The 27566-nt window shown below is 43.6% G+C and overlaps 1 protein-coding gene across 21 annotated transcripts in view; it reads right to left on the minus strand.

Moving 5' to 3' along the window:
• FGGY (FGGY carbohydrate kinase domain containing) overlaps nt 1–27566 on the minus strand; it is a 532663-nt gene that overhangs the window by 203112 nt on the left and 301985 nt on the right. For all 21 annotated transcript variants that reach the window (XR_011390684.1, XR_011390683.1, XM_070078420.1 and 18 more), the window contains exon 8: nt 24021–24124. Coding sequence is in view for 19 of the 21 variants with exons in the window: in XM_070078420.1 (XP_069934521.1) it covers nt 24021–24124 (104 nt within the window). In the remaining 2 variants the exon portion in view is untranslated. The remainder of the gene's footprint in view (nt 1–24020; nt 24125–27566) is intronic.

The raw sequence follows: 27566 nt of genomic DNA on the forward strand, positions 1-27566 counted from the left end.
ATGATCAATTTTAAAGCTTTTATTACTGGAAAGAAGAAAACCTATTGGTTCAGATGAAATTACACTTTTCATAACTATGAATTCTAAAATTCTCAAGTGGGATTTTATGTGCGGTACAATGAAAGATGCATTGACTTATTAGCATGGTTAGAGAAAATAAAGGCATGACTTTCACATGGCTACTTCTTTCTTTACATTTTTATTTATTTCAATGAGCTACAGCAAGCAAGCTCTCATCCATTTGTTCACTCCAAAAATACCCACAATACCTAGAATTGGGCCTGGCTGAAGCCAGGATCTGAGATCTCAAGCTGGGTCTCCCATGTGTGTAGTAGGAAATCAATTACTTGATGTATCACTGCTGTCTCCCTGGGTCTGCAGTAGGAAGCTGGAGTCAGGGAACAGAGCTGAGAGCCAATCCCATGTAGTCTGATGCATGATATAGGTATCTTTTTAGGCCGAGTGACAGAGGGAGATGGGGAGGGAGAGAGAAAGAGATCTGCCATCTGCTGGTTCACTTTCAAAATAGCCAAGGCCAGGAGCCTGGAGTGCCATCTGTGTTTCCCACACAGGGGGAACAGGCCCAAATACTTGGGCCATCATCTGCTGCCTCCCTGGCACATAAGCAAGGAGCTGGATCAGAAGAGGAGCAGCTGAGACTCAGGCTGGTGCTCTAATATGAGGTATTCTGATAAGGGACGTCACATTGCAAACGGCAGTTTACCTTCTGTGCCACAATGCTAGCCCCTCTCCATGGGTGTCTTTACCAATGTCTTAAGTGCCAGGTTTAACATCCATCTCTGTGTGTATTTTAAAATACTTTTAAAACTTTTTATTAAAAATTATTTCAGATAGAAGTTACAAACATAGTACAACAAATTCCTTTATAACCTTCACCCATGCTTTTACAATGTTTTTTTTTTGATTATCTATCTATCTATCTACCTAACTACCTACCTACCTACCTACCTACCTCCTACCTATCTATCTGAAAGGCAGAGTGACAGAGAAGGGGAAAAACAAAGAGACAGAGAGATAGACATCTTCAGTCCACTGGTTCACTCCACAAATAGCTGCAAAGGCTGGGTTGGACCAATGTGAACCATCGTATGATATGGGATATGGTGCTATAAGCAGCAGCTTAACCAACTGCGCTGCAATGCTGGCCCTCTCCCAGTGTTTTTGCGTAAGCTTCCTGTTGATATTTCACATCCATATGACACAAGCCCATGTGTGTATGCACATAAATTTTTAACCATTTGAGAGTTAGTTGCAGACATATTGTCCATTTACTCCTAAATATATTACTGTGTGTTTTATAAAAAAACAAGAATATGCTTTCGTATAACCGTAACACAATTGCCCTATCAGGAAGTAAACATTAATACAATTCTATTATCTAATCAACAAGCCTTATTAAAATTGCATCAATTGTCCACTAAATGTCCTTTTTAGTAGAAGTTAAAAAATAAAAGTGTTCTGCTAGTCTAAGATCTGATTCAGTGTCACGCACACCCTTCTGTTGTCATGAATGTCGAGAAGGTCCAGCATTCTTCCTTTTTTATGACCTTTATATCTGTGAAGAGTAGAAGAAGGGTGTTTTTCCACAGCCCCCTCAATTTGGATTTATGATACTTCCTCATGATTAGATTCAAATTACCTATTGTTGGCAGGGTTACAACAGAAATATCATTGTGTCCACATAGGTTTTTCTTGAGACCTTCTCATTTTCTTTAAATTTTTAATTTACTTTTTTGAGATGTGTGGGTAGAGAGGGTATGATTCTCATCTGTTGATTTGCTCCCCCAAATGCCTGTGATATCTGGGGCTGGGCCAAAGCTAAAACTGGAAGTTAGGAATGCTATGCAGGTCTCCCATGTAGGTGGTAGGAACCCAGTCACTTGAACCATCACTACTGCCTCCCATGGCCTGCATTAGCAGAAAGCTAGGATCAGGAGACAGACAATCATCAAGCCTGGATTTGGATCGTGGGCCTCTTAAGCAATGTCTCAATTGCTAGGCTAAATGACCACCCCTAAGGAAGACCTTTGATAAGAGCCAAGGGACAAAAAATTAAAATATTTCACATAAAAACCCAGCCAACAGTATAACTAGAAGAGTTTCTCTCCTGCAAGTCCAGCCTGTCCAAGGTATCTGTTCCCTTGGCAGCTACCGATCACGGAAGATTGGGTGAGACACGTAGGAAGCCTTTAGTGCATTGCACTGCACCCTCAGCAGTTTTCATGCCAAAAAAGTGCTACTGATTTCATGTTCTAAACATCTTTCAAATAGATCCCACTTCCCTCTATCTCCCCCACCACGATCTGGGACAAGCTGCCATGACATCATCCTTCACCCGGACTCACATTCTCCTTCTATATGGTCTCAGAGCATCCGCTCTGGTCTCTCTCCAATCTGTTCTCAAAATACCAATTATTTCAATCCTTTGTAAATCCAATTATGTTACTCACTGTGCTGAAACCTTTCAGTTTCTTTTAAGACAAAAGACCATAATCCTTCACAAGGTTTACAAGCCCGGTATGTACTGCCCCAATTTGCTTCTCTGCCCTTCACCATTACATCTCTCCTCTCCTACACTACACCAAAACTGCCAATATCCCTCCTACTCTCTCCCTGACAACTTACTACCACCATCACCATGTGCAAGTGTCCTTCCTGCACAGCCCCAAACTCTGCTGAATCACCTAATCAAAATCTCTCCGTTCAAACACCACTCCTTGCAGAAGTCTTCCCAGACTGTATCAACTGACTTTAAGCTCTCATGCTTGGTCCTCTGCTTTATAGCACTCATACATCATACATATAGCAGAGTGCATAAGGCACACATGGACATATTAAGACTGGGAAATCCTTCACCAGGAAATGCCAGTTCCCCAGAGTCTCTTGTGAAGACATATTTTCCCTCAACAACCAGCACACCAAGCCATGGAATTCACCCATTTTGATATTTGCAGCAATTATTCCTTTGTGTTTCTAGCTTAGTGCATACATAGGCATTTCTAAAATGTATTGCCTCTTCTGACTCTAATTTTCTACGAATGAGGTAATTCTGTATATATTTTTCATGCTTTGTTTCACTTACAACTTTTGATTCATATTTGTTATATATACTTGTAGTTCCTTCATCTTAAATATATAGGTCAAAGTATGACTATAACACAATTTAGTTATTCATTCTATTACTGATGGAAATTTGGGCTATGATGAAAAATCATGCTATAAATAAACTTATACTTGTTACCGGACACACATACTGTGCCCAGGTGCAGAAGTTCCTACAGGCTTCTATATAGGAGTAGATTTGGTGGAGTATTGGGGATGTGCATATTCAAACTTATCACATAATGCTTCACTGTTTTCCAAGTGATTGTACCTATATATATTTCCACCAGCAGAATATGACAGTAGAGAACTTATCAAGGCCTGTAGTTAATATGTTTCCGTGACAATTTGCTTGTTGTCAATCTCCTCCACCAGACTGTAAATCTACTTCTGCTCACCATATTTACTCCAGCCTCTGGCCCACGGAAGATGCTTAAAAGAATCCACTCAAAATGGATCAAAGACCTAAATCTATGATCTGATACAATCAAATTACTAGAGAACACTGGGGAAACTGACATTGATATAGGCAAAGAAAGGACCCCAGAAGCACAGTCAGTCAAAGTCTAAATTGACAAATGGGATTGTACCAAGCTGAGAAGTTCTGAACTGCAAAGGAAACACTCAGCAAAATGAAGAGGCAACCAACAGAATGGGAGAAAATATTCACAAACCATGTAACTGATAAAGGATTAGTTTTCAGAATCTATTAAGAGCTCAAGAAATTCAACAAAAACAACACAATCCAGTTAAGATAGGGGCAAAGACCTTGAACAGACATTTTTCTTTTTTTTTTCTTAAGATTTAGTTATTTATTTGAAAGGCAGAATTATAAAGAGGCAGAGGCAGAGAGAGAGAGAGAGAGATCTTCCATCTGCTGGTTCACTCTCCAATTGGCCTCAACAGCTGGAGTTTGGCTGATCTGAAGCCAGGAGCCATGAACTTCTTCTGGATCTCCCATGTGGGTACAGGGGCCCAAGAATTTGGGCCATCTTCTACTGCTTTCCCATGCCATAGCAGAGGGCTAGATCAGAAGTGGAGCAGCCAGATTTTGAATCAATGCCCATATGGGATGCCAGCACTGCAGGTGGCAGCTTTACCCACTATGCTATAGCATTGGCCCTGAACAGACATTTTTCAAAAGAGGAAATTCAAATGGCCTATAGACACATGAAAAAGTGCTCAGGATCACTAGCCATTAGGGAAATGCAAATCAAAACAACATCAGATTTCACCTCACCCCAGTTAGAATGGCTTTCATACATAAATCAACAAAGACAAATGTTTGTTGAGGATGTTGGGGAAAAGGTACCCTAATCCACTGTTGGTGGAAATGTAAACTGGTCCAGACACTGTGGAAGACAGTATGGAGATACCTCAGAAATCTGAATATAGACCTACCATATGACCCAGCCATCCCACTTCTGGGAATTTACCTAAATGAAAATAAATCAGCATATGAAAAGTGATCTGTATACCCATGTTTACTGCAGCTCAGTTCACAAGAGCTAAGACATGGAATCAACCTGATATCCAACAGCTGAAGACTGGATAAAGAAATTATGATATATATACACTATGGAATATTACACAGTTGTAAAAAAATGAAATCCTGTCATTTGTAATAAAATGGATGCAACTGGAAACCATTATGCTTAGGGAATAAGCCAGTCCCAAAAAGTCAAGCACTATACGTTCTCCCTGATCTGTGGTAACTAATGGAGTACGTAAAAGGTAATCTATAAGGGTGAAATTGACACTTTGGGTTGTAATGATCTTTAACAGCTTTATCTCGACTGTTGATGAACAGTGTTTTTTTTGTTGTTGTTGTTTTTCACAATATTTGTTGAACTCTTTTTACTTAGTGTAGGGTTAAAATATAAAGTTAACTGAAAATAGAACTTTGTAAAAAATAAGATAGGGAATAGGAGAGGGAGGAGGAAGAAGGGTATCACTATGTTCCTGAATCTGTATATATGCAATAAAATAAATGTGTATATCTTAAATAAAATTTAAAAAATAAAAATAAAAACAATAAATCACCAGGGAAAATTTTAAAAAAGAATTGACTGAATAAAAGAAGGCATTCTGGTGTGAAAGCTTAACTACTTTGGAGGTGAAAACAGGTCTACATGGCTTCAAAACGCTTGTCTTTACTCCCATATTTTCCCTATCTCCATTTTCCCTGTCTCAAAATGATGATGATCATCTGTGTCCTATTTATCATTTCCCAAAGCAGTAGGAGCAATCAAATGAGACTGTAGATGTCAATCCAATGAACACTGAGTACATATTAAGCATTGCAAATATTTCAGTATTTGCACCTGGACCCAAAGGTCCACAGATGGAGTAATGAAAGATGTTTGTCAATGGAAAGTGCTTTCTGAGTGTGTGTGGATTAAGACTACTTTGTGCAGGAAGATGGGAGTTTCAAATATCACTGCAGGGAAAACCAGGGAGACCAATTAATGCTTTCAAGTCCAAACTGCACCTGTGTCCCAAATTATTTACCACCACAAACAAGAGAAGCTTGCTCCAACTCCCAATCAGAACAATCATTTCAAAAAGCTATATAGCCCAGGTGGTATTAACTTTCCTCTGTGCTGGGGCTAAAGAAGGGAATGGGCAGAGTTGGATAAAACACTGAGCTGTGGGTTCCAACGGAAACTGACTTCCTATTTACACTGAAAGATCTTAGGCCTTTGTGGTTTCCTGTTGTGCCCTGTTGTGTCTGTGCTTTGGTTTCTGGGTTTGCTGGCACAGAGCTGCAAACGAATCTCCCACTGTTTTACTTCATTCTGTTTTTCACAACAAAACAAGAATCCTAAAATCTCTAATTGTCAGCAAATTCTACCAGGTATGCTGTCCAAGCCATGGCTTCTCAGTGTGTCAGGATCTGAGTCTATCTAGAGAGAGCTTCTTTGGAGTCTGTAGATTCAAGGGACACCCCTACCTGTGCTGTGTGACCCCAATCTGGAAGGGATTGACTCTCTAACTCGATTCTCTTCATTTTACATGAATCCTGTGTTGATTTACTTCACTTTTGTCTTCATTGGGTGTAAACCTAAAGGACTACCTGTATACAAGGTGTCCTGCTGGGCATTGAGGACACATGATGGAAATACAGGACTACTGCTCTGAAGGAACTGAAAGCAGTGTTTCTGGAAGTGCTCCCCTAGAATCACATGGGTGCATGGAAGAGGGACATTCTTCATTTCCCTTCCCAGCAAGACTTACTCAATCAGACCCTGGGCAAGTGAGCCTGAGGAACTGCAGTTTTTTTTTTTTTTTTTTTTTTAAGGAGTTCCCTTTTTATATGCATTAATTGAGAAGCACTGGCTTATAACTCAATGGAGAACTTAAAGTCAAAATGACAATTAAAGACATGGATCCAGGAGCCTTTCCTGTGATAAACCAGACTTTTGCCAGCTGCAGGATCTTGCAATCTGAGTAAATGAAGATGAACCAACTAAGGATGCAATGGAAATGGCTCGGGGCTTTGCTTAGACCTGTACCTGACTCTCGGTCCTATCATTCATCAGATATGGGAGGTTGGACAAATCACAGTTTCTTGGAGTTTGATTTTAAGAAGCAAACAACACCTGCTATGAGTGCCTTGGTTATCCTGAATGTCAAATTCCATAAGACATTTTAAAACTCTAAAGTATGAGGAATTGTTTATTAATCAGAAAATAAATGACCCAACTGCTAAGGTTTCTCTTTGAGTAGTCAGAACCACTCTTTGTCATCTTGATCATCTTAGTTGACTTTGCTTGTGGGTACCACCTTCTATTAAATGTTCCAGTGTGTATTATGTGGTTCCTTTTAGTTTCCACCAATTTTTTCCAAAAGCAGAGCTCAAAACTGAACCCAGCTCTGAGGAAGACAGTGGGATATATGAGGGGGTCTTCAAAAAAAGTTCATGGAAAATGTTTATTATGAAAAAAATTCATGAATTTCATTTTTTACACTAAAGTAAACTTACCTTTTAATTCCAGTTTTCCATAAACTTTTGAAGCACCCTTGTACTTCTGGTATCACTTAACATTTTTGAGGAATGGATACAAAAGTCTATGTACTAGCCTGTAATTGATCTGACCTCCACCCCATCATTTCTTAGATGGGGATATGTACTCTATTGAGACATTTCATGTGACACCCTATAATAATGTTTAACCTTTTTAAAATCTGAGCACATCAGTATTACTCCATATGCTGATTTAAAATGGCTATTACATCTTTTTTTCTTATATAGCTGTGATTTTTGCCTATTCAGGGATTCTAAAATTGGTCTCATATTTGTTGTGAGGATTAGAAATCCTATATACAGGCTGCCTACCAAAAAAGCACATGGTTAGTTTTTAATATGTCCCAGTTATCATTATTATTCAGGATAAACATGTTTGTTGCTAAACCTTGAACTTCTGAACCCAACAAATTCTTCTTTACATGCCATGAATAAAAATGAGTAAGGTTTTGCTTATTGAATATTTTTCTTTTTTACATTTTTTTACATCCTTGCACTTGTGATCGGTGTTGACTATCTTGTATGTTATATGTTATCTATTAACATATCTCTTTGGGTTAACTTGATAATAAATTATGTGTTGAATACCTAACATAGGCCCTAGAGATAGAGCATTGAAGTTGATTTTATCCCAACTACTCAAGGAGTTGAGGTTTGTGGGGAAGGCACAGAATGATAAACGCTGCACTGGAGATCAGCATAAAAGCTTAGAAGGTCTGGAGAAGGCATAATCAATGAAATCAGGTGGAGGGAGTGAAGGAGGTCTTAGGAAGGTAACACTGCAACCAGAACTTTAGGGAAGACACACACTAAGAATAATTTAGTGACTAAGAGCACAGGCTCAGGGGACTCAATCTAAGCTCTCCCTCTGGCTCTGTGACCCTTCCTCGCTTCAGTTTCTTTATCTGAACACTGGGGGTTATGATACAATAAGAATCACCCCATAGAGTTTACTGGTTGTAAGAAATAACATCATAAATACTCAACAGTAGGAGTTATAACTGTAAAGATTTTGCTGATGATATTACTCAACAAACAGAAGGCCGAAGTGGCCATGCCTGACAGAGGAAACAGCATGCACAAAGGCCAAATGGGAGAGTCCAGGCTCATTGTAAGAAGAGTTAAGTGCAAGCCCAGTGTACTTCCTCCACCCACAGCACTCCAAATTCCAAACGGTTTCTCATGATTCACTGGAGCACAGCATCTCATCTGAATACATCAAGCATGTAGAGTCTATTCAACCTACTTGTTGTGAATATCCATGTTTTGCTACAGAAATATTAATGTGCTTCACTGTAGGTATGTTTCAGGCCTAACTGGCAGTATTAAGCCTATGTTGGGCCAGTGCTGTGGTGTAGTGGGTAAAACCACTGCCTGCAGTGCTGGCATCCAATATGGGTGCAGGTTCAAGTCCTGGCTGCTCCAATTCCCATCCATCTCTTTGTCTCTGCTATGGCCTGGAAAAGCAGTAGAAGATAGCCCAAGTCCTTGGGCCCTTGCACACATGTGGGAGACCCGGAAGAAGCTGCTGGCTCCTGGCTTCAGATTGGCACAGCTCCAGCCATTGCAGCCAAGTGGGGAGTGAACCAGCAGATAGAAGACTCCTCTCTCTCTTCGTCTCTCTCTCTCTCCCTCTCTTTCTCTGTGTAACTCTTTCAAGTAAATAAATAAATCTTTTGTTGTTGTTGTTATTGTTGTAGTAAGGAACTAACTTTTTTTTTTTTTTTTTTTTTTGACAGGCAGTGTGGACAGTGAGAGAGAGACAGAGAGAAAGGTCTTCCTTTGCCGTTGGTTCACCCTCCAATGGCCGCCGCGGCCGGCACACCACGCTGATCCGATGGCAGGAGCTAGGTGCTTCTCCTGGTCTCCCATGGGGTGCAGGGCCCAAGCACTTGGGCCATCCTCCACTGCACTCCCTGGCCACAGCAGAGAGCTGGCCTGGAAGAGGGGCAACCGGGACAGAATCCGGCGCCCCGACTGGGACTAGAACCTGGTGTGCCGGCGCCGCAAGGCGGAGGTTTAGCCTAGTGAGCCGCGGCACCGGCGAGTAAATAAATAAATAAATCGTTAAAAATAAAATAAAAACCCCTATGTCGTATATGTATAGTTTTAACTGTCTAAAATGTAATCATTCTCTCTTCTCACGTGTATTTGGCCTTGTGGAGTTCAGATAAGGATATGTGGATGCACTGCTGAAATATAGTTTGAAAGTTCAGTAGCAGGAAATGAGATCCAAAGCAGACAGGGTCTAGATCACGCAAGACGTCCTCCACCCAGGAGAGCTCACAGGGGATTTTTATCAGGAGAGTGAACCCATCAGATATAGTTTTCAATACCATCTTCCTTGTAAGTCTATTGGGGTAGACAAGTTCTTGCACATTTCTGTTCTGTACACCATGGAAGAGAAAATACATATTTTTAAACAGTTGAGTTTTGTCATTGGGAGTTCCTCTTCTTTTTCGTGAGCCACTTCCTCAATTCCAGAGAACCCTAACCCTATCTTCCAAGATCACAGTAAATTCTCATGTGAGGGTGGCATGGAAATCTGAGGAACACTCTATCAATTTTTATCATGTAGACCAGTGGTAGAAGCAGATGTAATGGAAGCCCTGCAGCTGACCAATCATTCAAAAGCATCTTCCATTTAAATGTGTCCTCAACCAAGAGAATTATGGCTTAGTCTGCCTGGCTTCACAAATAGCTAAATGAGACAAAAAGTCCAAATGCAAATTGGGCCATTGGGCATTGTTGCTATTTTTCAATTAGTTTTCTGGTTTTTCTTTTTCTAATTTTTTTTAAAGATTTACTTATTTATTTGAAAGGCATAGTTACAGAGAGAGGAAGACACACACACACAGAGGTCTTCCATCTGCTGACTCACTCCCCAGACAGCTGCAATGGCCAGGGCTGGGCCAGGCTGAAGCCAGGAGCCAGGAGCTTCATCCAGGTCTCCCTTGTGGGAAAGGGGTCCAAGCACTTGGGCCATCCTCCTCTGCTTCCCCAGGTGCAATAGCAGGGAGTTGGATCAGAAATAGAGCAGCTGGGGCTCAAACCAGCATCCATATGGGGTGCCAGGATTACAGGCAGCAGCTTAACTCCCTATGCCACAGCACTGTCCTCTGTTTTTCGCTTTTCACATGCCTCAAGGTCTAATTCAGTGAATAGCTTGGTTCCTACATGGACAGAATCATGTAAGTAAACCGACCAATGAAGCTATGTCTTATGGGAAGGGTCAGTTAATCAAGAAAAAACGGGCTATGTGACTGAAGACTGGAGAGTTTACATGCTATAGCTGCCTCTTACTACACAGTCTGTCAGTCAAAGAGGAAATCTAACTGGCATGGCATGAATTGTTCTTTAAAACCTTTAATGGTTGACGCCTGCTTTTTTTCAGACTGTTGCACCATGCATCCATCCACCATTTACTGGACACCTACTCTTTGTCCAGTACTACACAAGTTTATTACAGGTGTCCTTACAGGTGCAGGTGGAAATGTACTTTTTTTTTTTTAAAGACTGACTTATTTATTTGGAAAGCAGGGTCATATATATATATATATATATATATACACACATATATATACACATATATACATATATATATATATATATATAGAGAGAGAGAGAGAGAGAGAGAGAGAGAAAGAGACTGAGAGTCAGATCTTCCATCTGCTAATTCACCCTCCAAATGGCCACAGTGGCTGGAGTTGGGTCAGGCTGAAGGTAGGAGCCTAGAACTCCACCTGTGTCTCCTTCATGGGCGGCAGAAGCCCAAGTGACTGGTCCATCTTTCATTGCTTTCCCAAGTACATTAGCAGAGAGCTGGATTGAAAATGGGGCAGCCAGGGCTCAAACCAGTGCTCATATGGATGATGGCATCATAGGCAGCAGCTTAACCCACTGCAAAACAACGGCCCAGGAAATGCACTCTTTTGTGACATCCTTCTGTTAACTCTATATGCAATAAAGAACACATCCCATGGTGTAACCTAGAAGATGGACACTAAATTTTTCTCTTTGTCAAGTGTCACTAAACTCAGTTGTATGGAGTTTTAAAAATACATAGCCAGAAAATGAATTTTATGGTTTGTGAATTATCTTCCAATAAAAAGTTAAAAAAAATACATGACACTATTGCAGTAACTTTTTTAGCTCCTCAGGATTTAAGACTTCAGTTCTTTATTGAATTGACTATAACCTAGATCCATAAAAACATAGTCAGAATATTCACTCAAGTTTTCCATTTGAACTTCCTATTGATGGTAGAAAGCCATTGATAATTCATTCGAAATGGACTTTCAATCTCATTTCTTCAGCATCGATTGCTCAAAAAAAACTTCTCATGGGTTCTTCTGGGGGCTTTGGTTTCTTGGATATTATTTCTCTGGGGGCTCTAGCCATTTGGATCACTGGAAGAATAGAAACTACCCCAAACTTCTGATGGTATTTGGGGAAAATACAGGAACATTAAATTAACATATGAAACAGAGGAACTAGAAGCAGAAAAAGAGAATGGGAAAAAGGGATGAAAAAAATATGGGAAATACAATGAGCCCCAAATACTAAAACCTCTGAACTAAATGTATGGAGAACTGAATGAGCTCACGCTTGCTGAGGCACTTGGCACAGCACCTGACACTTAGTGAGGGCTCTGCAAGGGCTGTCTTCACCACCATTTCATGCACACTGAACTTCTGGAAAAGCATAGCCACTCTCCAGCACTGCTAGGTAACCCTCGGCAGCCACAGTATCAGTCACCCACAGAGCAGATGAGTGGCAAATAGCAAAAGAAAAAAAAAGTCAATGTGGTTTTCATTTCGTGATCTTCCAAATGAACCCAGAAACTTCCTCATGAGCTGGGAAGTCAGCTGCCAAATTCAGTTGACCACAGGGCAGCAGGGAAATGCGGATGATTAAATGAGTCTCATAAATGCTCTCTTCCTGGGGGATGAAGGCGACAAGTGAGGTTGTTTATTTTTATTGTTATCATTAGGCTCGTGGCTCTCCAGAGGCAGTGACTTGGAAGACCAGGAAGAAGGGAAAACGGGAGCACTGTGATCCAGCCCCAACTTTGCCGCTCTCATCTTCCTTGTAATCACTCTGCCACCATTCCCGCAGAACATGCATGTGTCTTGCGGCTCTTCTGAGAGTTGAGGGCACGTGTTCTGGAATCTGACAGCCTACGCTGTAGTTCTATCTAAAGCACTTATTAGCTATGTGTACTTGCGTAAGTAGTTTGTCTCTCTGAGCCTCAATTTCATGGCCTGTAAATTGACAGGGTAACTTTTAAAACTGTGTTGAACATTACTATGAGCATTAAAAAACGTATCTCCAAATTTCTTAGACCATGGTAAAATGCAGTAATCATCAGCTGTTCTTGTTATTACTGCACATTTCCTCTTCTACAGTAGTCTTCTAGCATATCCCCTCCTTTCTATCGCCCCACCCCCTGCCGCACTTCATCTTCCCAGAGAATGTGGTGTCTTTCCCCTGCAGCTAAGGAGGAGAGGGCTGAGACACAGAGACCCAATTTTGCCCCTCTCAGCTTCTACCATTCTTCCAGGCAAGCTGCAGTCTCAGCTGGGCCCAGGCCAAAAGGTTTGTTTCTGACTTCTGAGGGGCCTCATTTTACCTGCTGTGTTTCTGGTGACCTTCCAGAAATCTGGGGCCAGAAAGCTTTGCTCGGATTTTGGGGGAACTGAGAGGCTGGATCACATGGTATGTAGCACTTGAAGGAACTGCTCAACAGTTTTCCAAAGTGGCCGTGCTCTTTCCCACTCCCACCCATGGGGTTTGAGTTCCAGTCCCCCACATTCGTGCCACAACTCTAACCACCCTAAGCATGGAATGGTTCTCACTGTGGTGTTTACTGGCATTTCCCTATAACCAATGATGCTACACAACCCTTGCTCTTCTAAGAGACAGACCCTGTCCAGTGCCCCCACGGTCCTGGGTGACACAGCCAACCCAGACCCAGGTCACACAGTTTGCTTTGGGGGAATTTTGTCCTCAGATAGCCCAAGGAAGTTGTGGAGTGACATTCTAGGCAGCTCTAACAACGTGGCAGGGTCTGAAAGATGGCTTTTCTCTGGTTTGAGCCCCAAACCCTAGGACCCCAGGCTCCCTGGGTCTCTACCCAGCAGGACAGAGATCAGCCAGCAGATCCCAGCAGCGGGAGGTACATCAGGATGAGCCCCAGGAGAAGGAGGTTCTATTCTCCCCTTGAGGGCACAGCATAGGGAGTGGGGGACTAGAGAGTTCTAGAGGACTGCCTTGATGAAGGGAGAGCAGAGATGGAAGAGCTTGCCTGGTTCCTCACCCAAGTTACACCAAACTAAAACCATTCAGTGAAAATCTTACTTCCTGGAGAGGCCACATGGACTCCCTGATCTCCCTGAATGCTAATTACAGCTCAATGAAGGTTTTTAAAAGAAAGAATACTAGTAGGGTGGTGGTGGTGGGGAACTCAATAGTAGTATCTGTAATAACTTATCTAACGCTTACCACACTGCAGGCACTGTTCTAAGTACACCTATAAAAGTTATTCAGTCCTCATTTACAAAAAGTGGGGTTGGAAATAAGTGGAGAGCACCTTAGATATAAGGGGCTTCTTCCAGTCAGGTCTCCTCAGCAGAGACAGGTGTTGGATGAGGATGCCCTGGGGAAGAAGAGACTTGGGAAAATCGAAGCACTTGTACACATCTCAGGGAGGGAAAGTAACTGAACTCTGCAGTCATCAGGCCAGCGCCATGGCTCAATAGGCTAATCCTCTGCCTGCGGCGCCGGCACACTGGGTTCTAGTTAGTCCTGGTCAGGGCACCGGATTCTGTCCAGGTTGCCCCTCTTCCAGGCCAGCTCTCTGCTGTGGCCCAGGAGTGCAGTGGAGGATGGCCCAAGTGCTTGGGCCCTGCACCCCATGGGAGACCAGGAGAAGCACCTGGCTTCTGGCTTCAGATCAGCGCGGTGCACCGGCCGCAGCGCACCGGCCGCGGTGGCCATTGGAGGGTGAACCAATGGCAAAGGAAGACCTTTCTCTCTGTCTCTCTCTCTCACTGTCCACTCTGCCTGTCAAAAAAAAAAAAAAAACAAAAAAACAAAAAACTCTGCAGTCATCAGTGCCCAGTGCCCAACTGTACAGGATGGGCCAACAGGAGCCACAGGAAACACGCCTCCTTCAGGCCCGTCAGTTTCATCTGGGATACACATTGGTACCACTGAAGCACAAGCATTAGCGTTTATTCATCTGTGCTACGGCTCAAGAGAGTAGAATAAAATATATCAGTATAGCTAGAGAACTATGAATCAGAAGGGAAAATACGAAAAGTAAGATTTATCGATCACCTATATACATTTTGTAAATGAGGACTAGGACTAAATAAATTTTATAGATATGTTTAGAATAGTGTTTGAGGATAGTAAGCATTATTCTAAGTGGCTGCAGATACTATTATCTTTTCCAGTATTTTTTTTTTTTTATAAAAAGCTTTATGGAGCTACAGTTAGCTTTGACTAATATGTTGGATTTGATAAGTTTTGACATAGTACACACCCAGTGAAGACATTACAGGCTGAGTATCCCTTATCTAAATGCTGGGAACCATAAGTGCTTGGGATTTCAGATGCTTTGGAATTTTGGAATATCTGCATATACATGATGAGGTGTCTTGGTGAAGGGACCCAAGATTAAATACAAAATTTCATTTGTTTCACCTACTTCTTCAACACATAGCCTGGTGACAATTTTATACAGTTGATTTGTGGACTTTTCCACCCGGGCTTCAGATCAGCACCCACAAAGTTTTGGATTTTGAAGCATTTCCAATTTTGAATAAGGGATGCTCAACCTGTACCCGAATCAGGATAATCATGATCATCACTGCCAAGTCTTTCCTGTGCCCTCTGGCAGTTCTACTTCCCTGGTCCTCATGGTACCCCTTTACCCGTTCTAGGCAACCAAATCATTTTGCATTTCCTGAAACTTTAAATAATGGAACTATACAGTTGGCATTCTTTATGTCTGGCTTCTATGCCTCAGCGTGATTATCTTGTGATTAACTTATATCTTTTTTGTTGTTTTATTTTTACTTTATTAAGACATCAGGAAGTAAGATCATAGTCATATCCACCAAGCCCATAAGTGTAAGATATTTTTATGCTGATATGAATCTTTCCTATGCATAATGTTTTTAATCTATTTAAAAATTTACTTAGTCTCATTTTACAAAAGAATAGTGTCACCCATGTGCAAAGGCTAAAAATATTTTAAATTATTATTTAAATATTTAAAAATATTATTTGTGGCATTATTTGGTTCGTGAAGTGCAGGCTGAGTGTCCTTTCTTTATAATGCTAGGGACCAGAAATGTTTGTTATGTCAGAGGTTTCTGGATTTGGGTATATTTGTATGGACTTTACCAGTTGAGCATTCCCAATCCAAAAGTCCCAAATTCAAAATGCTCCAAAATTTAAAACTTTTGATTGTTATATCGAATTTTCAGGTTAGAGTTTGTCAGTCTGTTCCTATATCCTTAATATTGAAGCAATGGATATGGGATATGCATTTTTTATGACATCAAATGAAAATATTCCTGGCACATATAAGGTAACTTTAAAATATTTGTTCCAGTCAACATCTTGTGACATATTTTATAATTTTGTAGATGCAGGAAAAAGTGATTCTTGGTGAAATCTTTTGTTTTGTTTTGTTTTGACAGGCAGAGTGGACAGTGAGAGAGAGAGACAGAGAGAAAGGTCTTCCTTTGCCATTGGTTCACCCTCCAATGGCCGCCGTGGCTGGCGCGCTGCGACCGGCGCATCGCGCTGATCCGATGGCAGGAGCCAGGTGCCTCTCCTGGTCTCCCATGGGGTGCAGGGCCCAAGTACTTGGGCCATCCTCCACTGCACTCCCTGGCAACAGCAGAGAGCTGGCCTGGAAGAGGGGCAACTGGGACAGAATCTGGCGCCCTGACCAGGACTAGAACCTGGTGTGCCAGAGCCGCAAGGCGGAGGAGGATTAGCCTGGTGAGCCGCGGCGCCGGCTTGGTGAAGTCTTATATTTACTATCATTAAGGAGTTAGTAAATGCTTTAATGTAACTGCATTATTAAAGAGAAGCCCTATGTTGTATCTTATATTAGTTCATTTCCTTTTATTGCTTAGTAACAGTCCATTTTAATGATATACCAGGAGCTTGTTTATTCACTGTTTATAGACAACTGGGTTGTTCCCAGGTTTGTACCACTACATAAGGTTGCTATGACGATCTCTGTTGGAGGTTTACATGGATATACGCTTTGGTAAGTGGGAAACGGCTGGGTCACACAGTAGGTGTATATCAACTTTGTAAGAAAATGCTAACCTGTTTTCCAAAGTGGATCTTCTATGCACGTTCCCACCAGAGGTGTGAGAGAGTCCAGTTCCCCACATCTTCGGCACAAGTTTAGCCATCCTAAAAAGTGACTAGTATATTTCATTGTGGTTTTAATTTGTTTTCTCTAATGGCTAATGATTTGCACATATGTCATAGTGCTTACCATTCACATCGTTTCTTTGGTGAAATGTTTGTTGAACACTTGCCCATATCGTAATTGTGTTGGCTCTCTCCTCTGGGCCCGTGAGAGAAGTGATGGCACTGAAGAGGAAGAGCAGGCATCCTCTAGAGGGCATAAACAAGCAACCCCTTCCTACACAGTGCGTGGCCCGTTCACCACTCCTGGCTGAAGTTTCCTCACTTGTAAAATGGGGACAGAAATGGTGCTTGCTTCTCAGGATTACTGAGCTGGTTGCATGACACAAGGTTTCAGCAAGGTGCTGGGTCCTGTCAGCATTCAATAGATGGCAGTAGCTATATATTTTTTTTTTTTAGTTTTTTTATTTTTATTTTTTTGACAGGCAGTGTGGACAGTGAGAGAGAGAGAGACAGAGAGAAAGGTCTTCCTTTACCATTGGTTCAACCTCCAATGGCTGCTGCAGCCGATGTGCTGTGGCTGGTGCACTGCGCTGATCCGAAGCCAGGTGCCATGTGCTTCTCCTGGTCTCCCATGTGGCTGTAGGGCCCAAGGACTTGGACCATCCTCCACTGCACTCCCGGGCCACAGCAGAGAGCTGGCCTGGAAGAGGAGCAACCGGGACAGAATCCAGCACCCCAACGAGGACTAGAACCCGGTGTGCCGGCGCCACAGGCGGAGGATTAGGCTATTGAGCCGCAGTGCCAGCCAGCAGTAGTTATTATTATTGTTCGTATCTTCACAGTGACCCAGGCTGGAGTGCTATTGGCTGGGGCCAGGGATGCTAGACACATCCAGTCTAGCACAACATAAGACCTGTCCTGCCCCAAACATTAGGAGAAACAAGCTACCTTGAGCTCCTTGAGTACTTGGTCTGTCTCTTGTTGGTCACAGTGCAGCACAACCCTCTGTTCACCAAATCAATGGCTAGTATATGGTTTGTTTCCAATATATGCAGTTGCAGGGCCCTGGAGCCAGTCTCAAAATGGAGAGTCTCCCGAAAATGCTGATTACCACAGGGCTGACAATAGCAGGTGCTAGTAGGTGAAGACTGAGCAGGGCAACGCTTCCATTCAGGAGGTGAAAACAGTAATCTCCTGGTACCACGTGGGCCTCCCTCCTGCTTCACCTTTCTTTTTATGACCATATCAATGTCACCTACTAAAGGGACACAAAGCCATTTGCCTAGAGATGACAGCCTGCTAACAGAAGGTCATCAGTGCAAGGCACAGGGTTTTTCTCTCTTCCTGTGCTGCTGTCCCAGTGGGCCTCAGGAGAGATCAGCTGTGCGGTTCTATGGGAATGGAAAAGTGAAACAAGGTGCAGTGTGAGGACAGGGCCCAGAACTTGAAATGGACTGGCGGGCACAGTGTCCCAGTGGGGACAGGGAGGTCATAGCACTGTGAATACAATTTCCTACAGGAAAACTTCCTTGCCTACTGAAGGCATGAGCTGGCTTCTTTTTCATGTTCCTCCCACATTCCAGCCAAGCATTAACATAGTAATTACCACTTTTGTACTGGAGTTTTTGATTTCTTTGTCTTTCTCAACCCACCTGAGCTCCTTGTTGGCAGGCAGGATGTTTTATCTTATTTATCTTAAGACCCTTAGCAGTTAGCTAGGCAAATGCAAGAAAATATTTTCTTAATTAATTAATTAACTGAAAGTTATTTAACTTTTGGTGTGGGCACTGTGGAGCAGGGGGTTAAGCCACTAGTTGGGATGCCTACATCTCATGTCAGAGTGCTGGTTGGAGTTCCATCTACTATGCTTCTGATCCAGCTCCCTGACAATGTGTCTGGGGAAAAGCAGATGATGACTCAAATATTTGACTTCCTGCCATCTACGTAGGAGACCCAGATGGAATTCCTGGCTCTTTGCTTTGGGGAGTGACCCACGATGGAAGATCTGTCTCTTCTCTCTCCGTCATTCTATGAAAGAGAGAGAGAAAGATAGGGAGAGAGAGAGATAGGGAGAGAGAGAGATAGGGGGAGAGAGAGAGAGAGAGAGAGAGAGAGAAAGGGAGAGGGAGAGAGGGAGAGAGAGAGAAAGGGAGAGGGAGAGAGGGAGAGAGAGAGAGAAAGGGAGAGGGAGAGAGGGAGAGAGGGAGAGAGAGAGAGAAAGGAAGAAAGAAGGAGGGAAGGGAAAATGAAGGAAGGAATTTTTTTTAAAAAAACTTTTAATATTCAAATATAGAAAAATTGTAAAGCTAGAACAGAGAGTTCTTATATGTCACACCCCTATTTAGTTTCCCCATTATATGTATCTTAAATTAGGCACATATGTCACGATTAGTGAGTGACATTGATATATTATCATGAACTAAATTCAATATTTATTCAGATTTCCTTAGTTTCCACCTTTGTCCTTTCCTTGTTCCAAGATCCCATCCATGATATCGCTTCAAATCTCACTGTCACATCTCCTTAGGCTCCTCTTGGATGAGACAATTACTCAGATTTCTCTTGTGTTTTGATGACATTCCCAATTTTGATTAAGTACTATTCAGTATTCCATGAACTATCCTTTAATTGGGAATTATCTGATGTTTTTATGATGATTAGACTAGAGTAATAAGGAGAAGCAAGAGAAGACCATGTGTCATTAACAGTACTTGTCACCAACATGACTTATCACTGCTAATGTTGACCCTGGCCACCTGGTTGAGGTGGAGTTTGTCATAGTTCTCCAGTGTGAAGTCACTCGTTCCTCCTCTTTTCCTACACTTTGAAGGAAGGCATCACGTGCAGTTCACACATCAGTGCAAAGCCATCTATCCTGGGTTTCTTCTGCACATGGGACTTGTTTCCTCTCTTCACGTATTCAATCGCTCGCAGCAGTCTGGATTCATGGATAGTCATGTTATACTTCGGTTTATAACACAATACTCTACTGCTTAAATGGTGCTGGTTCTGGCCACTAGAATGCCCCTCATTTGGCTCCCTCTGACGTATCCTCAATTACACACATGTCCTTATTTTCTGGCACTCCAAGATACTCCAGGCATATCTTGTCTATTCCCTGAGCAACCCTACAGTCAACCATTCTTCAAATGATCCTCATTTTTGGGGTTTTGATTGGATAATTGTAATCTCAGCCCTGAGTGTTCTTCTAAAAGTACCTGGTATGTTCTCATTTGCAGGCCTTCTCAGCTGACAGAATTAGGAAATACATATATGTTTACTCACCTGTATATGCTATTAAGCTAAGTTAAGCTAAATATGAATTCGTGCTGGTATCTCCACATTTAATCCATTGCCATATGTATTATTTATTCTAGCCATAATTGATCCTTTCTATTAAATGGTATTTCATATTAACAATTATAGGTATTTCATGCTAGGCACAGTACCAAGTTCTTTAAAGATTACCTAACTTAATCCTTAACACACTTTAAAGAGAAGCACGATTAGCCACACTTAAACAGATGAAGAAATCAAGTACTGAATGATGAAGAACCTTACCTAAACCCACTTTATAAGGCTCCACTTCCACTCCGAGAGAACCACTATGGCTTACATTCAGCAAAGACTGAGCACACATTGAGTTCCGAACAATAGAAGATGCAGATGCAGATGCATTTCTCAACTCTCAACAGGTGATGTTCTGCTCAAGCCTCACTTTGTCCATACTCCTCCCCACCTCCAGCCCTACCCGAGTCCTCTCCTCATCCAACTTAACTGTAGGACAAATTGCCCAGTCACACTGCGACTTGACAGCTCCAGGGAAGGGTGCTGAGTCAATGGCAAAGATCAGCGCCTCCTGACCCTATAACCTTTCAACCTCTGGCTAACCCATGCTATGCATTATCTGGGGTTTTGGTAATTTGGCAGTAATTAACTATAAACAAGCAGTTCTTCTTTCATGGATTTAAAAAAGGAAAAGCATTTTTCTCTTGTTAATTAAATCATCTACAAAGATGATAAATGTGCAGCCCACACTTCTATCTTCTAAAATATCAAAGGCTTGATTAGTATGTCTTATGGTGAACCCCAGGCATTTTCTCCAGATTCCTGGAAGTAACAGGAGCCAGTGGGTAGGGAGCTGCTAAGTATTTACCAACACTCAATGGCTTGCTCATTTGTTTACCCGTGGTTCATTCATTCTTTTCAGGTGACCTAGAAAGAGGCCCTGATCAAGCATACGACGTTCCTGGGAATTTAGTCTCTTAACTCCCTGAGTTGGAAACATCCAAAGTGAGGAGACAGGAAGAAAGCGAGTCCTTCAGATCATGTTGAGAACCACTCTTCGAAAAAGCCACAGCCCCTTTGGTCCCTGGGTTCTGTTTGGTGAATTTCTCCTGACAGTTGGTGGTTTTATTTGCCAGAACCACAACAAAGGGAGTCCTTGAGCTTCCCTGGAAGTGTTCCTGCAGACCTGCACCTCTCCTGGACATCACAAAGGTGTTATTGTGGCAGGCTCACGGGGCTCCCAGCACCTGAGGGAGATCAAAGGCACGTTCCGCTGCCAGTGAGACCACAGTCTCGCCCTCACCACACAACATGAAAGCTGATGATTAATCCCCTTGGCCCCAGAGACTCTCCCCACTCCCAAGTACAAAGTGGGGTGGGGGTGGGACATTATTTCCAGCACAACATGACCACAATAAACTGGCATTTTATGGCCCTCGTTTACTGCAACCAACTGTAGCTGCCTGTCAAACTCCTGCAAGCCCCAACAGTTGCATCATGGGAACCGTTTACATCACTAGGAACGTTTAATAAAAATCCCCACCATTTCTGAGCATCTGCTGGGTGCCAGGTACACACATCCATAATGTGTGCTACCCAACAACTCTGTGAGACTGGCTCATTACCCCCAGTGCGAGGGATGAATAATCGGGGGCTTGGAGAACTTAGGTGGCTCACTTCAGGTCATAAGGCCAAAGAGCGAGGGGGCAGCCGTCGCCATCTGCATCTGTGTGACTCAGAAGCCCATGCCCATTGTAATCAGGTACGGCACAGTGAGACTAGATGCAGCCGGAATGTTGGAGAGAGCCACAGCTAGATTGCAGTCCTCGGTCCCAGAACGTGAAACCTGTCTGAGCCTGGGAATATGACTGGACTTTTCATTGCCTTAGTTCCCTACTTTATAAAATAGATATGCTGGAAAAGGTGGTATCATCCTCACGGAGGAGAAGTGGGGATCACCAAGACATATTCCTTCAGATTCGCCTCTACTTGGTGAATTCACAAATGAGGGTCAGCAGAATCCATCACCTGTGATGCTGGCACTCATTCAATACTCAGCGGCTCTTTTTTTTTTTAATATATATATATATATATATATATATTGAAAGTCAGAGCTGCAGAGAGAGAGAGAGAGAGAGAGAGAGAGAGGAGACAGATAGATTGTCCATCTGCTGGTTTACTCCTCAAATGGCTACACTAGCCAGAGTTGGCCCAGGCTGAAGCCACGAGCCAGGAGCTTCTTTCAGGTCTCCCATGTGGGTGCAGGGACTGAAGCACTTGGGCCATTCTCTGCTGCTTTCCCAGGCTCATTAGCAGGGGGCTGGATAGGAAGTGGAGAAGCTGGAACTTGGATTGGTGCCCATAGCGGATGCTGGCGCTGCAGACAGTGGCTTACCCTGCTGCACCACAGCACCGGCCCCTCAGCTACTCTTCTTGGCCAGGTACTTGGGCCCCTGCCACCCAGTGGATGGAACATCTCTCTCTATCACACTGCCTTTCAAATAAATACAAGAAACATTTTTTTGCTTGTTTTTAAAGAAAGAAATCTCAATTGAGTGTGGTGAAAAATTCCTGATATCAAACTTCACGGGAGAAGCTAGATTAGATGTGTCCTTGTGAAGATAGGAAGTGATTTAAGTAGGTTTAAATCAGTGTTCGGTGAAGACAAGTGAGTGAGGATGGGCCATGCCAGGGGAAATGCAGGCTGGCTGGCTGATCAGCACTTCACACGTATAGGGCCTTCAGTGACAGCTAAGCTGTCCCACAGGGCTACTGAAGGGGAAGAAATATGACGGGGTTGTTAGGTTTAGTTAAAGAAGTTCCATTTAAGACTTTGACCAGAGCCGGGAGAGACAAATAAAAGAAAACGCTTTTTCTCAAAAGTCTGGCACAAATATCACATTAGGAAGATTTCTCTAACCCTGGACACATCCAGGCAGAGTTCGCCATGGTCTCTTTCCCATGCAATGACCCCTGGTCATCAAGAGCTCATCATAGTACCTCATGCGCTTCCCACATGTGAGGCACTTTCTATGACCTCGCCTAGTCTTCCCAACACTATGAGTCAGGGTCTATAACTTTCCACACTTGGCCCAGGGAGCTTCTGCACCTTGCCCCAAGGCCCATGCTTAGGAAGTGGAGGAAGTGGGACTGGAGGGCATCTCTATGAGATGAACTGCCAGGTGTGAGCCGGGTGTTCAGTGTCACAAGTACAACCTGAATCTATACTTGGGGACCGCATATAGTACTGTAGTACTTGTTATAACTCTGTCTCTTCCATAGAAGGTCTGATAGCATCCGTCTGTCCCCAAGGTTTAGCACAGCTTGGAAACAGGAGCAGAGAAATGAGCCAATGTACCCAAATTTACACAAATCAAGATGACATTAAAAAAGGCTCAGTGGTCCCTGTAGTCTAATAGCTTCACACTGCCTATGAGCTTCCCCCCAGTTGCAGCGATTCTGCCCATGCTAATCTCTACTCATCTTCCTGCTCCCTCTCCCACACCCGCTCCGTGTTGCTCATTTGGGAAAAATCCAAGGAGTCGTCCATCTAAGTGGAATCGAGTAATGACTTTTAAATAAAAATATGGTAGAAATGGGTACTTATCGAAATGGAATGCTTTCAGACTCATGCATTTAAAGAAGATATAAATTTCAGGGCAGGCACTAAATTTTAACTGCAATCTTGGAGAAAGCCTTCCCACTAATTCATGGAGAAGAATTAACAGAGTGAAAATTGCTTATCAGTGTTCTTTTGAAGTCATGATATGCAGCCTGATTCTATAGATCATCAGGACACTCTCCAGGAGATGGATTTATATTGATTGAGGGAGAACTCACGGCCAAGGAAAACAGACAGGCCTTGCCAGAGAAGACACGGCTTCCCATCAGGCGCGGGTCAGTCTTGGGGAGTGAGATTTTGCCATCTTTGGCCCAGCTTCACCCCTCCTGCCTGGGCTCTCTGGCCAGCATGACGTCAGAGGCCGACTTGATTTTTTTCAGACTGTAAGAATCGGGCCCCTGGATGCAGGGCTGTTGGAGGGAATGCTGAACTCTGGCTGGAAGGGAAAGAGGGAAGAAGAGGAGGGCAAGAAGGAGCCAGCAGCTCAAGTTCTCCCATGGGTTTGCCTCCCACTACGTGCAGTGGCCCTGCCTGTGTGCCCGGTTGACTCACCCCCATGTGACAAGAAGACGTTCCACAGATGATGGCCAGCCGTGACGTCACTGGCTGTCCCTCACAGGCGAGGCCATGACCCTTCACATCTGCTCCAATCACTCCTGCGAGAAAGCAGAGCAAAACAAAATTCCTCAAAAAAAAAAAAATTGGAGGAAAAGTTAAAAACAAACACACCACTTTTTCAAAAAACCAAAAAAACATGGAGGATGAGCCCCATGAGTAGGCCTGTCTCAAATAGAAACCAAAAGAGCACAGCTGCCTGCGTGGGAAGATTTGGGAACCTGTTCTCTTTGGCTTTACTTGGGCCCATGTACAGCACTCAGTGATGGAATGGTGGTACCAACTGTCATTGTCATAATAAAAGCAGTCGCCATCAGTCATTCAGTGCCCGGCTAGTACCAGGCACTATGCTGTACATTTATACATGTGGTCTCATCAGACATGGGCGGTGTCATGTGGGCGCCATTAATGGCAGAAACACCAGAGGAGAAACTGAGGTTTGCAGAGGCTGACTTGCCCAAGGTCACAGCCATCACACCTCCATTTTAGTGCAGGCAAAAGCACAGGAATTGTTTGATAACTGAATGTTTTCAGCCTCTCTACATTGCCATTCTTACTGCTACGTGTTGCCAAAACCCAAGTGTGAAGGAGAGGATGACAGAGAATAACACCCCATTCAAAGAATGATATGGAACAGAGGGCTGGCCATAGATGGGAGGCATTCAGGCTAACCTTCCCCACATAGCCTGTATTCCGTGATACCCATGAGAGCCTGGAATTGTCTTCTACTTATTCAAATACCCCACAAGCACCTTCGAGGCACACAGTATGACACTAGATGTCCATAAACATGCAGAGATATACAACTAGAGTGCACAGAGAGGTGGAAGGTGCTCAGGGCAGGCCAGAGAGACTGGGGTGCAGGAGAGAAGGCTGCATCACGCTGACCTCACCCATTTCAATGCAGTGCCACCCTCCTTGCACTCTCCTGTCCTTGGTGCTCTTACCCACCTCAACACTTTTTTTTTTTTTTTTTTTTGACAGGCAGAGTGGATAGTGAGAGAGAGAGACAGAGAGAAAGGTCTTCCTTTGCCGTTGGTTCACTTTCCAGTGGTCGCCACGGCTGGTGTGCTGCGGACAGCGCACAGCGCCAATCCGAAGGCAGGAGCCAGGTGCTTCTCCTGGTCTCCCATGGGGTGCAGGGCCCAAGCACTTGGGCCATCCTCCACTGCACTCCCTGGCCACAGCAGAGAGCTGGCCTAGAAGAAGGGCAACCTGGACAGAATCCGGTGCCCCGACCGGGACTAGAACCCAGTGTGCTGGCGCCACTAGGTGGAGGATTAGCCTATTGAGCCGCGGCGCTGGCCCACCTCAACACTTTTGCACTTGGGTCTTCTCTCTGCCTGGAATCCATTCTCCATTCTGCCAGGCTAACATCTGACTATTTTTTTTTTCCTCAGATGTGACTTAGGGATTCCTGGATCCTTGAGGGAAGATGGGATCTTCCTGCTAAATGTTCTCATGCACCACTGGACGTCCAAGTACAAAATGTCACTGGTAGTTTTAAAAGGTCATATCCTCCCTGCTCCTTGTCTACAGTGAAAGCCACAGGAAGCTGGCACTGCCCTACCCACATGCTTAGCAATCCAGGAGCTACCACAGTTTCTAGCAGCTCAAGGCAGGAAGTGGGAGAGTCTGAATGCTTGGGGCTGCTAGAGAAAAGAAGGCTAGAGAAAGTCGCTGCTTTCAGGGCATACATGATCTGCTGGGAGGGACAGCGAACCCCAAAGGGAACAGGGGCCTCAGGGGCAGCTAACCTGAAGTAGAGTCTTTGGGAGGTTTCCCAAGGAATTTGGTCTGCACTGAATTCCAGAGGAGTGAGCAGGTAAAAGGCAGACTGGTGTGTCTCATCCAACCAAACATCTCAGAGCTTTCTAAAAAGTGGGATCTACAGGGAGCCACAGACAGGACTCTCACAATTCTCCAGGATTTTACAACAGCTTTCTAGGATTTTTCCATTGCCTTTTCCAAATTCTACCTTCTGCAGCACAGCGACTTGTGCACCTCTGCTATTGTTCAGAGGCCCAGCAGCAGGGGGAAGTACAGCTCTTCCAAACTTTCCCGGTGGTTATCACAGTAGTTAGAGCCCAGCCCCCAGGGAAGTGAGGTCTGGGACTTGTGCCTGTAAAATCCCTGGGCCTCTTTGTTTTCAGATCAAATCCCTTGCTCTGCTCAGTACTGTGGGGCTGCCCCTATAGACTACCATTCCCAGAACCCAAGATAGTGGAGGGCAGCTTTGCTGGGAGATTCTAGGGCTGGCAGGAAGGGGCAACCAGAGCACACCTCCTTTCCTCTGTCTGGGGCATTATCTCCAGCAGGGGCCGCTTCCCCTCCAGGATCTCTGCCCTACGCATAAGGCCGTTCTGGCTCCAGCAGCTACCAGTGTCTACTGCCTTGGTTTTCAGCAACACTAGCTCTTTCCTATGCCCCAAAGTCTTGGGGTGGAAGTAGCTTCCTTATGTTGATTTTTTTGCTTACTTTGCAGTGAATCTGGCCCTTCTAAGCTTCCTAATTATTGGGGTCACCATTTTTTCCATATTAAATTCCCAATTTTTAGAATGGTTTATGTTTTACTGAATGGGCCCAGAATAATAAAACTTCCCATTCAGGGCACAAAGGTTTGTGGACAGGAAGAACTCCCAGATTTGAGCATATGGTAACAGAGTTGTTGTAGGCTTTCTCCCTGAGACACGTCCCATCTTATTCTCACAACAGTCTGATGTGACGGTGCTATTATTACCCTCGTTGTACAGATAAGGAAACGGAAGCTTAGAACTAGAAATGCAAAGTCACTTAGCCACGGCTGCACAGCTCACAGTGAGATCCACATTTGAGTAATCAGACTCCAAAATGCTGTTTCTTAATCACCAGGACTCACTGATTTTTCTCCATTGTACTTCTTTGTAACTCTCAAGATACTGAGGTCTTGAAGATCCTGACCCTGAGATCCTTGACAGAAAAGGGGCTGACTACTGCTGGCCCACGGAGTTGTAAGTTCAAGGAAATCCTGGGAATGACACATAGGAATATAGAAAGCACAGGCCAAATTGATATCACAGGCTCATTTAACCCTGCAAATTGGGGAAAGGTAATTTGTGGGACATGTTTCTTTGTTTCTGATCATGTTAGCAGATTCATTGTTGTTACTTCTTGGCTGAGACATATCTCAGATATATCCAAGAAGTAGTGTGCTATAAATAAGAAAATAATGGAATTTGGAGATAGTAGGATCTGCTATAAAATGGCAACACTAAGATTAAACGGATGCTCAGATAGCAAGGAAATGTTTAGAATTACAGGTTTGATTAGTGATAGCCACATCACCGTCACCACAACCACCATCCCCTTTCTACCATTACCATCATCTGAACAATTTCTCAAAGAGTCAATTGTATTCTTTCCTCCTAGCAAACCTATCAGACATACAAGAGAGGCTGAGTACTGTGCTAAGCTTTTTAAATAGTCTTCCATTTAATCTTCATA

This window comes from Oryctolagus cuniculus, chromosome 7 (genome assembly GCF_964237555.1).
Source record: "Oryctolagus cuniculus chromosome 7, mOryCun1.1, whole genome shotgun sequence".
Classification (NCBI taxonomy): domain Eukaryota; kingdom Metazoa; phylum Chordata; class Mammalia; order Lagomorpha; family Leporidae; genus Oryctolagus; species Oryctolagus cuniculus.